General features: G+C 36.0%; 1 protein-coding gene across 5 annotated transcripts in view; it reads left to right on the top strand.

The window, feature by feature from the left end:
- CENPC (centromere protein C) overlaps positions 1 to 13,449 on the top strand; it is an 89,960-nt gene that overhangs the window by 50,531 nt on the left and 25,980 nt on the right. For all 5 annotated transcript variants that reach the window (XR_013828135.1, XM_079920014.1, XM_079920013.1 and 2 more), the window contains 3 exons: positions 4,256 to 4,517; positions 9,807 to 9,950; positions 11,092 to 11,174. Coding sequence is in view for 4 of the 5 variants with exons in the window: in XM_079920014.1 (XP_079776140.1) it covers positions 4,256 to 4,517; positions 9,807 to 9,950; positions 11,092 to 11,174 (489 nt within the window). In the remaining variant the exon portion in view is untranslated. The remainder of the gene's footprint in view (positions 1 to 4,255; positions 4,518 to 9,806; positions 9,951 to 11,091; positions 11,175 to 13,449) is intronic.

The following is a 13,449-nucleotide window of genomic DNA, read 5'->3' as shown; positions in this document are numbered from 1 at the left end:
TGAGGAGAACTTAGGGTTATAGAAGTGAAGTAATGAAAGCATTTTAACTATTGCGTGATGAACTATTTTAAATACTGCTCATGGCCTGAATTAGATGAGAGCTAAGAATTGACAATACGGTTTTGGCAACATGGAGGTTGTTGGTCACCTTGATAAAAATTGTTTCTGTAGAATGATGAGACCAAAAGCCTGATTGGAGGTGGGGTTCAAGGGAGTGTAGGAAGTGAGGTAGGAAAGACAGTAAGATAAAGGGACATAGCAGATGTGGGGTCAAGGGAAGGTGTCTCTCTCTTAATATGCAAGATACTACTACATCAGCTTATCTACTCATGAAAACGACCTTGTAGAAAGGTAGAGGATAAATATAGGATCACAGTCCTTGTGTAGGCAAGGGGTAGGGTGTGGTCCAGTCCATAGTAAAAGGGTTAGCTCTAGACAGGAGCAAGGACAGTATATCATATAAAAGAGGAAAGGCAGGGTATATGGCAGCACTTAGAAATAGGTTGGTAGAGTTGATGGTGCGAAGGTAAATGTTGGGCAGTGGAGACATTGAATAATATCCTCCAAACTGAGAAGGAACTTTGAGACTGAAAAACCAGGCAACTCCATAAAGTACAATTATGAAGTTTATTTTGGTTGTAAAGGCAGGGTCAGGTGGTTGATGATCTAGAGGCATTTACAGCTGCACTCCGCACAGCCAGAAGGGGTACAGGGAGATTTAAAGGGGCCAGAGCTAAAAATAGATTCTGACTACTAGGGAGAAGCACATCTGCACAGATAGGAACCAGGGCTTTTCCTCCCCTCCGAGGGTCTCATTTAACCATCTGAGTCAGTAAAGGCATTCTTCCAGTTTTCATATCAGATTAAGGCAAGGATAAAAGTTGATAGGGAACATATCTGGCTTGGGCATATTCCTTTTGAGGAGGCTAAAGCTCAGTCACACTGAGGGGAAGGGGATGGTACTGTGGGACTAAGAAGGAACTGACAAAATGGAGTCAGTGTAGTTCAGCCACACAGTGAAGATGTACTCTTCTGAACATTTCTGTTTTCTCAGTGGAATAGTAAGCAGGGTCATCAGGTAAAAGTGAAGTGGGAAAGGTGATAATGGATGTCTGAAGTTACCTTGTAGTGATAGGATACAAAGCAAAATCAGCAGAGAAAAGTTACATGGACAGTCTGAAGGAAATCGTGTGCAAGCTTCCAAGAGTCTTCTCCCAGTGCATTCATACAGGAGGCACTTAGTTCCTCTAGCTAGTTTTGACAAGTTTGTAAAGTGTTTATCAAGGAAGCTCATTAGAGATTTAGTGCCCAAGATTTTATTGGCGATGGTCACCTAGGCACCCTCTGCCTAGCGTGTCCTAAAATTACAGGCTCCCTGAAGGAAAAGCAAGTATTCGTCATAAACCATATTTTTTGCACAAGCAGTTTAGGCACACTAAACCACATTTACCAGTTATGAAATGATGGGAGCCCTCCTGAAATTCAAGTGCCTACACGCTACCCAAGGGCTAAGGGCTAACTTTGCAAGCAGGCCTTTCAAAGGATAGCATTCTTAGACCTGCTATGCCAGCTCTTTTCTGTATAATATGAAACAATTATTGTTTTGGTAGAATTTTTTAAAGGAGATGATCATGGAAAGATTGGTATATGGTAAGGTAACATTTACATATGTAGATACTATCGAGTGGGGCATTTAAATCAGTAAGTGAGAGACTAGTACATATGTGGCACTGTATCTGTGAGGTCTTGTTGCTACGAATTACTGAATTGTAATCCAGTAAGAAATGTTTATTCTGTTGCAGCTCTTCTTGGATTTTTGAGTTAGATCTGAGTTCAAATTATGATTCCTCCTCTTTGAGATTACTTTTTTCAGTTTCTCACTCTGTAAAATGTGATTACCAATACTTCCACCTCATTAAGTTGTTATAAGTATTAAATGGCATATACTTAGTATTAAAATGTTAACTACTACTGTTACTCCTATGGAGAACTCATCTTTTTGCCCTACGTCGCTGGAAACTACTATGGTCAATGAACATGTAAATATATGGATTAATAAAAGTCTTACAGAGCTTGAATAAGTATGCTGGAACTCCAAAATTTACCAAAAAAAGACCTGAAACGTATCAGTCCTGAGACATGTTGGGTTGCTGATCAAGTAGGGAGTCACAGAAGTGGAGGAATGCTTACAGATCACCAAACTCCTTCATCTGATGGAAGAAGAAACTAAGTCTGAAGCATAGAAAAGCAACATAAGTTCCCCCTAAGGTTATAGACCTTTGTGCTAGAATTGGAAAATAATGGAACCCAGATTTCTTGACTTTTGATCTACTGCCTGTAGTGTACATGTGACCCTCCTGCTTTTTCATATATGTCAAGAAACATTTATTGAGTTTCCACTGTGAGGCAGGAATGGTGTTAGGCTGGGCCAGGTCTAGATGAGGCAAATGAGCAACCTAGAATGGGAAATTTAAAGAGACACTTGGTCTAAGGGTTGTGTGAGTGACTTGGAGTAAACACCTTTTTAAATTTTCCACCCTAGTTAGAATTTTTATTTTTTCCTTATGAGAACTTTTAAGATATACTCTGATAATCATTTTGCAATATATACATATATTAATTATTGTATTCTGTACCTTAAACTTGTACAGTGTTAATATGTCAATTTTTTCCCAGTAAAACTGGGAAAAAATTTTTTTCTACCCTAGGCTACTCTTGCTTCACCATAATCCTGCCCTTGCTGTTAGGCATGAGGAATATAAAGATAGGTAAAACATCAATCTTGGTCTTAAGGATTGCCAGTCTGCTGGAAGAGAATGATAAGTAAACAATCAGATGTATGATAAACATTGTCAAAGGACTGAGAGAAAACTACCTAATTTAGCCTTGGGAATTAGAGAAGGCTTCCTGAAGATTGGATTAGGAGTCAGCTAAGTGACTACTGCCTTTTTTTTTGATTTGTCTGTTTGGAGGAGAGTGCTGAGAGTTACGATTAATGAAATAAGCACTCTAGATGTAGTAATAAATTAGAATTTAAAATATTTAGACTTGATCCTTAAGCTATAGGTAATCACGAAAAGATTTTAACCAGGATTGTAATGATTCAGTTTGTGTTTTCCAAGGATGATCCCTTGAAGCAGTGTGAAGGATGGATTGAAGAATGGCAAGCCTAGAGAAAGGAGATCAGTTAAGAGGCTGTTTTAATGATCCAGATAAGAAATGATAAAAGTCCCTGCTAGGGCTTCCCTGGTGGCGCGCAGTAGTTGAGAGTCCGCCTGCTGATGCAGGGGACACGGGTTCGTGCCCCGGTCCGGGAAGATCCCACATGCTGCGGAGCGGCTGGGCCCGTTAGCCGTGGCCACTGAGCCTGCGCGTCCGGAGCCTGTGCTCCGCAACGGGAGAGGCCACAACAGTGAGAGGCCTGCGTACTGGGTGGGGGGGCGGGGAAGGCCCTGCTAATGACAGGCAGCAGAGCTTAAAAGAAGAGGATTTGAGAGACATTTAAAAAAAAAACAGTAAAATGACAGGATTTAGGGATTGCTTGTGGATAGGGACAGGAGTCTTGGATGACTCAGATTTCTGAATTAGGCATCTGGGTAGTTAGTTATACTTTTCATTAAGATAGGAAATAAAACCAGAGTGGCAGATTTGGGGGAGAGTGATAGGTGAATATTGTAGATATCAGCATGTAGATAGTAATTAAAGTTATGGGTTGATAGGTCCCTCAGAGAAGGTACATAGAGTGAGAAGATGAAGCTGGGACCTTGGGGAAATACCAGGATCTTAAGGATGACTAGAAGAGTAGTGGGCAGAGCCAGAGAGGATGGTTTTGGAAACTCGTGATAAATTTAAAAGGTTTGGTACGTGTATCTATAAATTGAGGAGCTGCATAGTTTATGAATTTAACTTGAAAACAAATATAGCCTATGATGGACTTCCCTGGCAGTCCAGTGGTTGAGACTTTGTCTTCCAGCGTAGGGGGTGCGGGTTTGATCCCTGGTCGGGGAGCTAAGATTCCACATGCCTCGGGGCCAAAAAAAACAAAACATAAAACAGAAGCAATATTGTAACAAATTCAATAAAGACTTTAAAAATGGTCCACATCAAAAAAAATCTTAAAAAAAAAGAAAACAAATACAGCCTATGAGATTGGGGTGTGTATGTGTTTACATGTAAAATATAAATCATGTTGGTATTTTAGTGAGCCAAATAATCAAACATTATACTAACTTTAGGTTATCATTTAATCCTTTAGGTCCTTTTTCTAGCAATTCTTCAGTAAGAAGTGAATTGTCATTGTATCATAACAGTAAACAAAAACCTGCTGAAAAAACAAACCAATCATCTAAGAATACTGGGAAAAAAACTATTCCATTTAAAAGGCAGAAGAGAACTGATGAAGGCAGCTCAAGAACACAGAAGGTTTTAAATGCTAAAGATTCTGGTTGTTCCCAGAATGAGTCATCGGAAAGTGGTGAGGCAGACCAAGCTGAGAAGAAAAACCTTAATCCTTCTAGGTAATAATGTCTCTTATGTGTACAATGCAGTTATTTTTGTTTGGCATTTAATAATTTGTCTATGTTATTTAATCATTTATATAGAGGCAATGTTACATAAAGGAGTCTGCAGTCTGACAGACCTGCTAGTAAATCCACGCTCTGCCATTAGCTGGGTGACACCTCAGGCAAAATAGTACTCTGAATGTTTCCTCATATTAAAATGGGGAATAATATATAGCACATGGGGTGTGAGTGATAAATTTAATAAGGTAAGCATTATTGTCGCCTAACAGTCCCTTTATTAAAATTGTGATAAAAACATATAACATAAAATTTATCATGTTACTCACTTTTTTTTTTTTTTTTTTTTTTTTTGCGGTATGCGGGCCTCTCACTGTTGTGGCCTCTCCCGTTGCGGAGCACAGGCTCCGGACATGCAGGCTCAGCAGCCGTGGCTCATGGGCCCAGCTGCTCCGCGGCATGTGGGATCTTCCCGGACCGGGGCACGAGCCCGTGTCCCCTGCATCAGGCAGGCGGACTCTCAACCACTGCGCCACCAGGGAAGCCCTCTTAATCACTTTTAAGTGTATCATTTGAGTTGCTTTCTTTTAAATGAGGTTAATGTAATTACAATAATCAGGAATACATCTTAATTCTATCCCCATAAGATGATTAGTTAACATATTTTAGTGCTTACTATGTATCAAGTATTCACTAGATGCTTTCAATAAATTCTCATCAGTCCTGACAACCTACTGAGGTAAGTATTGTTCTTACGCATTTTTGCTTTTTGATAGAGCATTCACTCATTCATTCATTAAAAAAATAATACATATTATGTGTGAGAAACTGCAGGTGGTGGGGATGTATTGAAATAAATGATAGAGTGCTCTAAAATACATTAGTGTATGTCATTATAGTGCATACTATCTAAACAGTTCATTGAGTAGTGAATTTCCCCCCACTGATTTGTAATGCCCTCTCTGTCTTATATCAGACTTCCATATTTATATTAGCTTGTTCCTTAATATCATTTGATTTTCATTAAGAATCTTAAGAGGTCGATAGGACAGGTGTTAGCTCTCTTTTTACATATGAAGAAGGTACACTTAGGTTAAATAGTGTGTCATTGGATATGTAGGTCTTTTATTAGTCTAACTGTTTTTACTTGAATGTATTAATAATGATAAATAACTGTTTTATTAAACAAAGCAGATAAGCCTTAGCTATGGGTTGAGAGAAATACTAAGGTATAAAAATTGAGTTTTTATGTTGAGTTTCTGAATTTGAGCTAGTACCCCTAAAACAAATCTTATCTTATGCACAGTGAGAAGGAGTTAGTCTAATGAGAAATATCCAAAGTTGATAGTTGCTACAGTATCTACTTAAGAAAGCCTGTTGGGTATCTGGATTCATAGAAAGGAAGATCTTTGAGACATTTGTTCAGTTAACCTGTATAGTCATTAAGCTAGTTACTATAAATAAAAGATCAAATATGTAATTATTTTGGTATTCTACTTGCCATAAGGTGGGAAGATAAATCTTTGTGGTTACTCAGTGGCTCTCATGGAAACCTCAAAGATAATATAGATTTAAAAAGCATGTTAACAGTATTATTGTTCCGTATTTAGGAAAGGCAAAAAAAAAGAGACATTATTACATTAAAATATGAATATGTCTAATTTGTCTAAGGAGTCTTCCTGATTAGAAATATTACGTGGAAAAAATATTACGTGAACTTCTCCTTTATACAAGTAACAGATATTAAAATTTTAACTTGAATAAAGTGATATTTTTTGCTTCTTATAACCTAGTAACCATGGTCATTAATTAAACTACAAGCTAACACCCTTATTCCCCTCTCAAAGCGTTTAGGAAAAAAAAAAAAATCTTAAATAGCTAGTGCATTTAAAGTGTAAGAATCAATTACCCTCTAGAAATCTTTGAATTTCTCTAAGCTTTTTAAAATTTGTATAAGCACTTAATTTTTATATTATTTCTATAGCCATTTGGAACAGAAGTTTACTACATTAGATTTTTTAACAGCTTTATTGAGGTATAACTCATATATAGTTCACTCATGACATGTGTAGAATTCATTGGTTTTTATTGTATTCACTGATAGTGCAAACCGTCAAAATAGTCAATTTTAGAACATTTTCATCATTAGGGTCCTTTAGCTATCATCTCCCTGTTCCCCTCCCCAGCAACTCTACGGAACCACTAACCTACTGTCTACAGATTTCTCTATCCTAGACTTTCATATGAGTGAAATCATATAGTACGAGTTTTTTTGCATTGACTTCTTTCAGTTTGTGTATTTTCAAGTTTTATCCATGTTGTACCATGTATCAGTAATACATCCCTTTTTATGAGTGCTATTTCATTTTGTTACATTATGTTTTGTTTATCATTCATCCATTGCTGGACATTTGGGTTGTTTCTACCTTTTGGCTATTGTGAATAATGCTGGTATAAACGTTTGTGTACAAATGGAATTGCTGAGTCATATGGTAACTTTACATTAATCCTTTGAGGAGCTGCAAGACTGTTTTCCAAAGCATCTGCGCCATTTTATATTCCTACCAGCAGTGTTTAAGGTTTCCAGTGTCTCCTCATCCTTGTCAGCATTTGTTATTATCTGATTTTTTGATTCTAGCCATCCTAGTTGGTATGAAATAGCATCTCATTATGGTTTTGATTTTCATTTCTGTGAAGACTAATGATGTTGAGCATCTTTTCATGTGCTTATTGGCCGTTTGCCAATCTTTAGAGAAAGATTTACTCAGATCCTTTGCCTGATTTTTTTGGGATTGTCTTTTTTTTAAATTGAATTGTATGAGGTTTTAATATATTCTAGATACAAGTCTCATCAAATAAATGATATTTGATAATCTTCTGTCTCATTCTTTGGCTTGTCTCACTTTCTTGATGGTGTCCTTTGAAGCACAAAAGTTTTTAATTTTGGTAAAGTCCCATTGATCTGTTTCGTCCATTGTTGCTTGTACTTTTGGTGTCATATCTAAGAATCCTTTGCCCAGTCCAAGTTCATGAAGATTTACTCCCATGTTTTTTTCCTAAGAGTTTTGTAGTTTTAGCTCTTAAATTTAATTCTTTGATCCATTTTGAGTTAATTTTTGTATATGCTGTGAAAAGTCCAACTTCATTCTTTTGCATGTGACTATCCAGTTTTCCCATAACTGTTTGTCAAATGGTCTTAGCACCATTTTTGAAAATCAGCTGACCATAGATGTATAGGCTTATTTCTGGATTCTCAATTTTCTTGTTGTCTATATATCAGCTGTTATTCTAGAACCACACTGTCTTGATTACCATTGCTTAGAGGTAAGTTTTGAAGTCAGGAAGTGTGATTTTTCTTTTTCACGAATGTTTTGGCTGTTCTAAGTCCCTTGCAATTCCATATAAGTTTTAGAATCAGTATGTCAATTTCTGCAAAGATGTCAGAATTCTGAAATGGATTGCGTTGAATCTATTGGTTTGAGGAATATTTCCATCTTATCAGTGTCTATTGATCCTTGAACAGGGGTGTTTGTCCTATTATTTAGATCTTTAATTTTTCTCAGCAGTATTTTCAGAATATGTTTTACACTTCTTTTGTTAAGTTCATCCCCCCCTAAGTATCCCTTTTGATGCTGTTGTGAATGGAATTGCTTTTTAAATTTTATTTTTGGATTGATCATTGCAAATGTATGGACATACAATTGATCTTTGTATTTTGATCTTTATCCTGCAATCTTGTTGAACTCATGTATTAGTTCTGAGAGCTTTTTAGTAGATTTTGTGAGACTTTCTAAGTACAAGATCATGTCATTTGTGAATAGTGATAATTTTATTTCTCCCTCTCCAATCTGGATGCTTTTTCTTTCTTTTTCTTGCACTATTGTCCTGGCTGAAATCTTTAGTACTATGCTAAGTAGAAGTGACAATAGCAGACTTCCTTATCTTGTCCTTAATCTTAGGGGGAAAGCATTGAGTCTTTCACCATTCAGTATGTTATTAGCTGTGGGTTTTTCATAGATGTCCTTTTATCAGGTTGAGGAAGTTCCTTTTTATTCCTAGTTTGTTGAGTGTTTTTGTAGTGAAAAGATACATTTTGTCAAATGCTTTTTTTTTTTTTTTTTGCATCTACTGAGGTGATTGTGTGATACATTTTTTTTGTTGTTGATAGAATGTTGCTAGTTTTTTTGAGGGTTTTTTGTTTTGTTTTGGGTTTTTTTTTTTTTTTGGCTGTAGTTTTCTTGTGATGTCTTTGTCTAGTTTTGTTATCAAGGTAACACTGACTTCATAAAATGAGTTGGAAAGTGCTCCTTTCTTTTTTGGAAGAGTTTGTGAAGAATTTGTATTAAGTCTTTGAATGACGGTAAGAATTCATTGGTGAAACCATCTGGGCCTGGGCTTTTCTTTCTGGGTAGTTTTTTGATTACTGATTTATTCTCTTTTTATAAGTCTTTTGAAGTTGTTTATTTTTCTCTTGAATCAGTTTTGGTAATTTGTGTGTTTCTAGGAATTTGTCCATTCCATCTAGGTTATCTAATTTGTTGGCATACAGTTGTTTATAGTATTCTCTAATAATCCTTTTTTTTTTTCTTTTGACTCTGAAGGTAGGACCTAGAGGGAGACTAGAAACTCCAGAAATAAACTATCAAAGAATACTCAGAAGTTTGGATGCTCTTTAGTTATGTTGCAAACATAACTAAAGACTTTTTTTTCACAAATGATAAGAATAGGCTGGTAGACTGAGTCAAGAAACAAATTAAAACATAGGACTTGTAAGATGTGAGAGTGGAGAGAGAATTATGCAGTCTAGGAATAATGTATCTTGTTTGCATATATTTGGGGTAAGCTAGTTAGCTGGCAGCTACCAAAGAGATGAGCCTAGGTCCCTCTGGACACTCTGCTGTTCCTTAGTAGGCTGAGTAGAGGTATCATATAAAACAATTTCAGTTGTTTGTGGATTTTCAACAAAAACTATGATAGATTTAACTGTGTAGTATACATCATAAGCTGCCTGTAGTTAATGTCTCCCAGTGCCCTCCTATCATCATGTCTATCTCAGTTAGGCCAGGTCTGTACCGTTTCTTTTATCAGAATTTTTCAAATTAGAACTCTTGGTAGGTTCTAAAGTCAAATTTCCTTCCTGGACTAGTTGTAAGTTTTAGGACCTAAACAAGGTTATCTGATATTTGTTATAGCCAATGTTGTATTGGCTACCCACCTTGTGTAATGTTTCTAGAAGAAATACTTTTTGAAGAAATGTAAAAAATTACAAACTTTTCATTTTCATAGAGGTACAGGAAGCTCAAAGAATCAAGATAGTATGGCTGCACAAAATGTTCATCAGAAGTCTCAGATCAGTGGATATACACGCAAGACACGAGCAGAGTCAAACTTGGATTCTAGAGAGCCTGGGACTTCAGTTTTGGAAGGAAGGTATGCATGTGTTCTAAGGATAATAGGATTTACTCACTGTATTTGTTACCAATTGCTGTGTAACAAATTACTCTCAAAGCTTAATATTAATTTTGTTAGTGCCTTGCAAACATTATTTCACAGTTTTTGTGGGTAGAAATCTGGGAGAGAATTAGCTGGCTAGTTCTGGCTCAGGGAATCTCATGAGTTATAGCAGTCAAGATATCTATCTGATTTGCAGTCCTATGAAGGCTTGACTAGAACTTGGAGGATCCACTTATAAGGTAGCTAGAGGCCACAGTTTCTTGTCATGTGGCTCTCTCCATAAGGGTATTCAGTATGGTAGCTAGCTGGCTTCCCACAAAGCAGGTGATCCAAGAGAAAGTGTGACTATCATGGAGGCCATAGTGTCTTTTGATGACCTAGTCTTTGAAGTCTTCCACTTTATTCTGTTCACTAGAAACAAGTCACTAAGTCCATACCACACTCAGAAGAGGGGAGTTAGAATTAGGCTGTACCTTTTGAAAGGGGTGTCATCTAAGAATTTGTGGATGTAAGTTTAAAGAGAGCATACTCAGTGAGCAAACCAGATTAACCTAGTCTCCTAATATCTGAAGTCATACACCCTTTTTCAAAATGAAAGAATGGTAAATTATAGCAGATTCTCAGACTTTGAAGGGATGGCTAAGATTTCTTTACTCTTTGGGAGCCTGTGACCACTAGGCCTGTCTTGGGCTCATAATAGGTGGAAGAGGATCTAGGACTGGGATAAACTGAATCATCTCTGAACAGCTTCTGAACTATATTTTAAATTGCTTGTTTTTGCCTGTAGTTTTAAAAAAAATTAAGATAAGCTGATTTATTTATAATTTTATTTCTTATGATTTGATTTTTATCAAAGAGTGTTATTTGAGTTGACTTAAATTTGTAACTCTGATTCATGAGTTAGTTTAAAAGGTTATAAAATTCAGTATTATCATGTTTGACAAGTCAAATGTGGTATTAAATTGTGGATTTTTTGTTTTATGCAGCAAATAAGTATACTGTTAATATTTTATAAGCAAAAAACCTTTGGCAGTTTTAGGATAAAAATGACCATTAAGGTAGATATATTAGATAGATATAAATGCACAAATTTTGTGGTTTACCTTTTTTTCTTAAGTGGACCTTCTAGGCTCAAGAATTATTTAACGTCTGGAATGAATAATTCAGATGTGGATGATAATGAAGTTCAGGAAAGTTTGAGTAAGTTATGATTTATTTTCTACTGTCTTGATTTTTATAGTGTTATGCATGTGAAGTAAGGTGTGCTGTGTTTTATTTAAATTATCACCAGTGACATTTTTGTGGCAAATATGTATTGAGTACCTACCCTTAAGAACCTTACTTTATGGTTAGAGATTTCTAAGACCTTATACCTGGGTGAGAGAGGGAGGGAGGGAGAAGAGAGAGAGGGAGAAAGAATGAGAGAGATGAATGACAGTCCTTTCTTTGAAGTAGGACATAATAATATAATTGGCACTTAAGACACATACTGCAGTATTTTAAAGCTGTTAAGGGTATAAATGAAGCAAGATTAGACATATATTGATGATTACTGAAGCTAAGTGTTGAAGTTTTTAAAATGCCTCTTAATAGAGAGATTTATAATTTTTTATGTCCCTGAAGAATGTGCTTGAAATATAATCTCTTATACTGTTTTTCTTTCCTAATTCACTAATTCTTTTTCCATTTAAATTGGTTCTTCCCCTTTTTGTTTAGATTTACTTTATTATTTTTCTCTAAGTGGAATGCTTTTTATATTTATTTTTCTGCTTTTTATTTGGTAAAGAAAAAGATGAATTTTCTGGAGTATAGTTTTAGTTTAAAGTGAAAGATTTTTTTTTTTTTAATAGAGCGTTCTTATTGTTGTACACTCTGAATTATAGTGGTGATTTTTCTTTGACCCAGGTGTTATTTAAAAGAGTACATTAGTCAAGAGTTTGGTCTCCAGAGTCAGGAACCTGGGATTGAATCTAGCTTTACCACTTATTAGCTATGTTATCTTGAGTAAGAAATTTCAGTGTTCTTAGCTTCAACTTGCTTATTTGTAAACTGGCAATATCAATTCTAATCCCATAGATTGATACAAAGATGAATACACATTCTTTGCTTAGTTTTAATACCTGGTATATGTTCGTTATGCAGTGTTGGCTGTAATCCTAAGAAGTTGTGTTTTGTTTTGTTCTTTTGTTAATAATTTATAGTTTCATTTCATTGTTCTTGATAACTTTGCCCTGTATTATTAATTCTTTGAATTTTCTTTGTGTTCTAGAGTATGCTTAGAACACATAAAATTCATGGAAGAATTTTGTACTTCTTCTATGGATGCTTGAAAAAGAGAATATTACTTTTTGTGTACAGATATGGATTAAAAATATATATACACTCATTATTTTGTTAATGTAAGTGGATATATATTTTTAATATACTTTGCATATTTACGAAATTCTTAAATATTTATGGAATATTATGGAATACTTACTATGCATTCTTCTAAGGGAAAAAGATATCAAAACTTGTGATTTGTTGGATGTTGAGAGTAGAAAAATAAAGCAGTGATTTTTAGGGTGGGAAATGCGAGTTACATTTTTAGATAGATGGGCAGAAAAGGTCTTACTGAAGAAGTGATAATTTGAGCAAAGATACGAGAAACGTGAGAAATCAAATCATGCAGCTCTGTGGAGAAATAGTGCCTCATGCAGAGGGAAGATAAGGGCAAAGGTTTTGATCAAGAAACACCAAGGAGACTGGGAAGGCTGGAGTTGAGGAAGAGAGGGAGAGGGTAGTAGGAGATGATGTCACAGAGCTAACAAGAATGAAAGATCATATAGCATGTTAAAGGCTACTATAAGGATTTCGGGCTTTACTGAGAGAGGTGGGAAGCCATTGGAGGATTTTGAGCAGAAGAGAGACATGACTAACCTATAAACAGAATAATTGCGGCTGCTGTAGAATACACATTAGGGGTGGACTGATAAGTTTGAAGGGGGCAGGTGTAAGGTTGGAAGCAGGGAGACCAGTTGGTGAGACATTAGTAATCCCCTTGTGAGGTGGTAGCTTGGACTAGGGGGTTAGCAGTGGAAGGTGGAGAGCAGTAGTAGGATTTTAGGTGTTTTTGATGGTGGAGTCAACATGATTTCCTGATGGATGGGATGTAAGGTGTAAAAGAAAGTGAGGTGTCAAGGATAATGGACTTTAAAGTTTTTGGCCTGAGCACCTGGAAGAATGGCGTTGTCATTTCTTGATTTGGAAACTACTAGAGAAGGGCAGATTTGGGGGAAAAGAACAGGATCTTAGATTTGGACATTCTGTGTTTCATACTATTCTTATGATTTGTATCCTTATCATTTGTGAGGTCTGTTAAGGATCGCCAGAGTTGACGGTAAAGTGTTTGCTTTGCAGTGGTCTGTCTCTCCTATTTCCTGCAGTCTTTACTATGTACATTTCAGCGCTCTTACTGAGCATGTAAGTTTGCATA

This window comes from Stenella coeruleoalba (genome assembly GCF_951394435.1).
Source record: "Stenella coeruleoalba genome assembly, chromosome: 4".
NCBI lineage: Eukaryota > Metazoa > Chordata > Mammalia > Artiodactyla > Delphinidae > Stenella > Stenella coeruleoalba.
The sequence above is the reverse complement of the archived record's forward strand: the minus strand, read 5'-3'. Positions and strand labels throughout refer to the sequence as shown.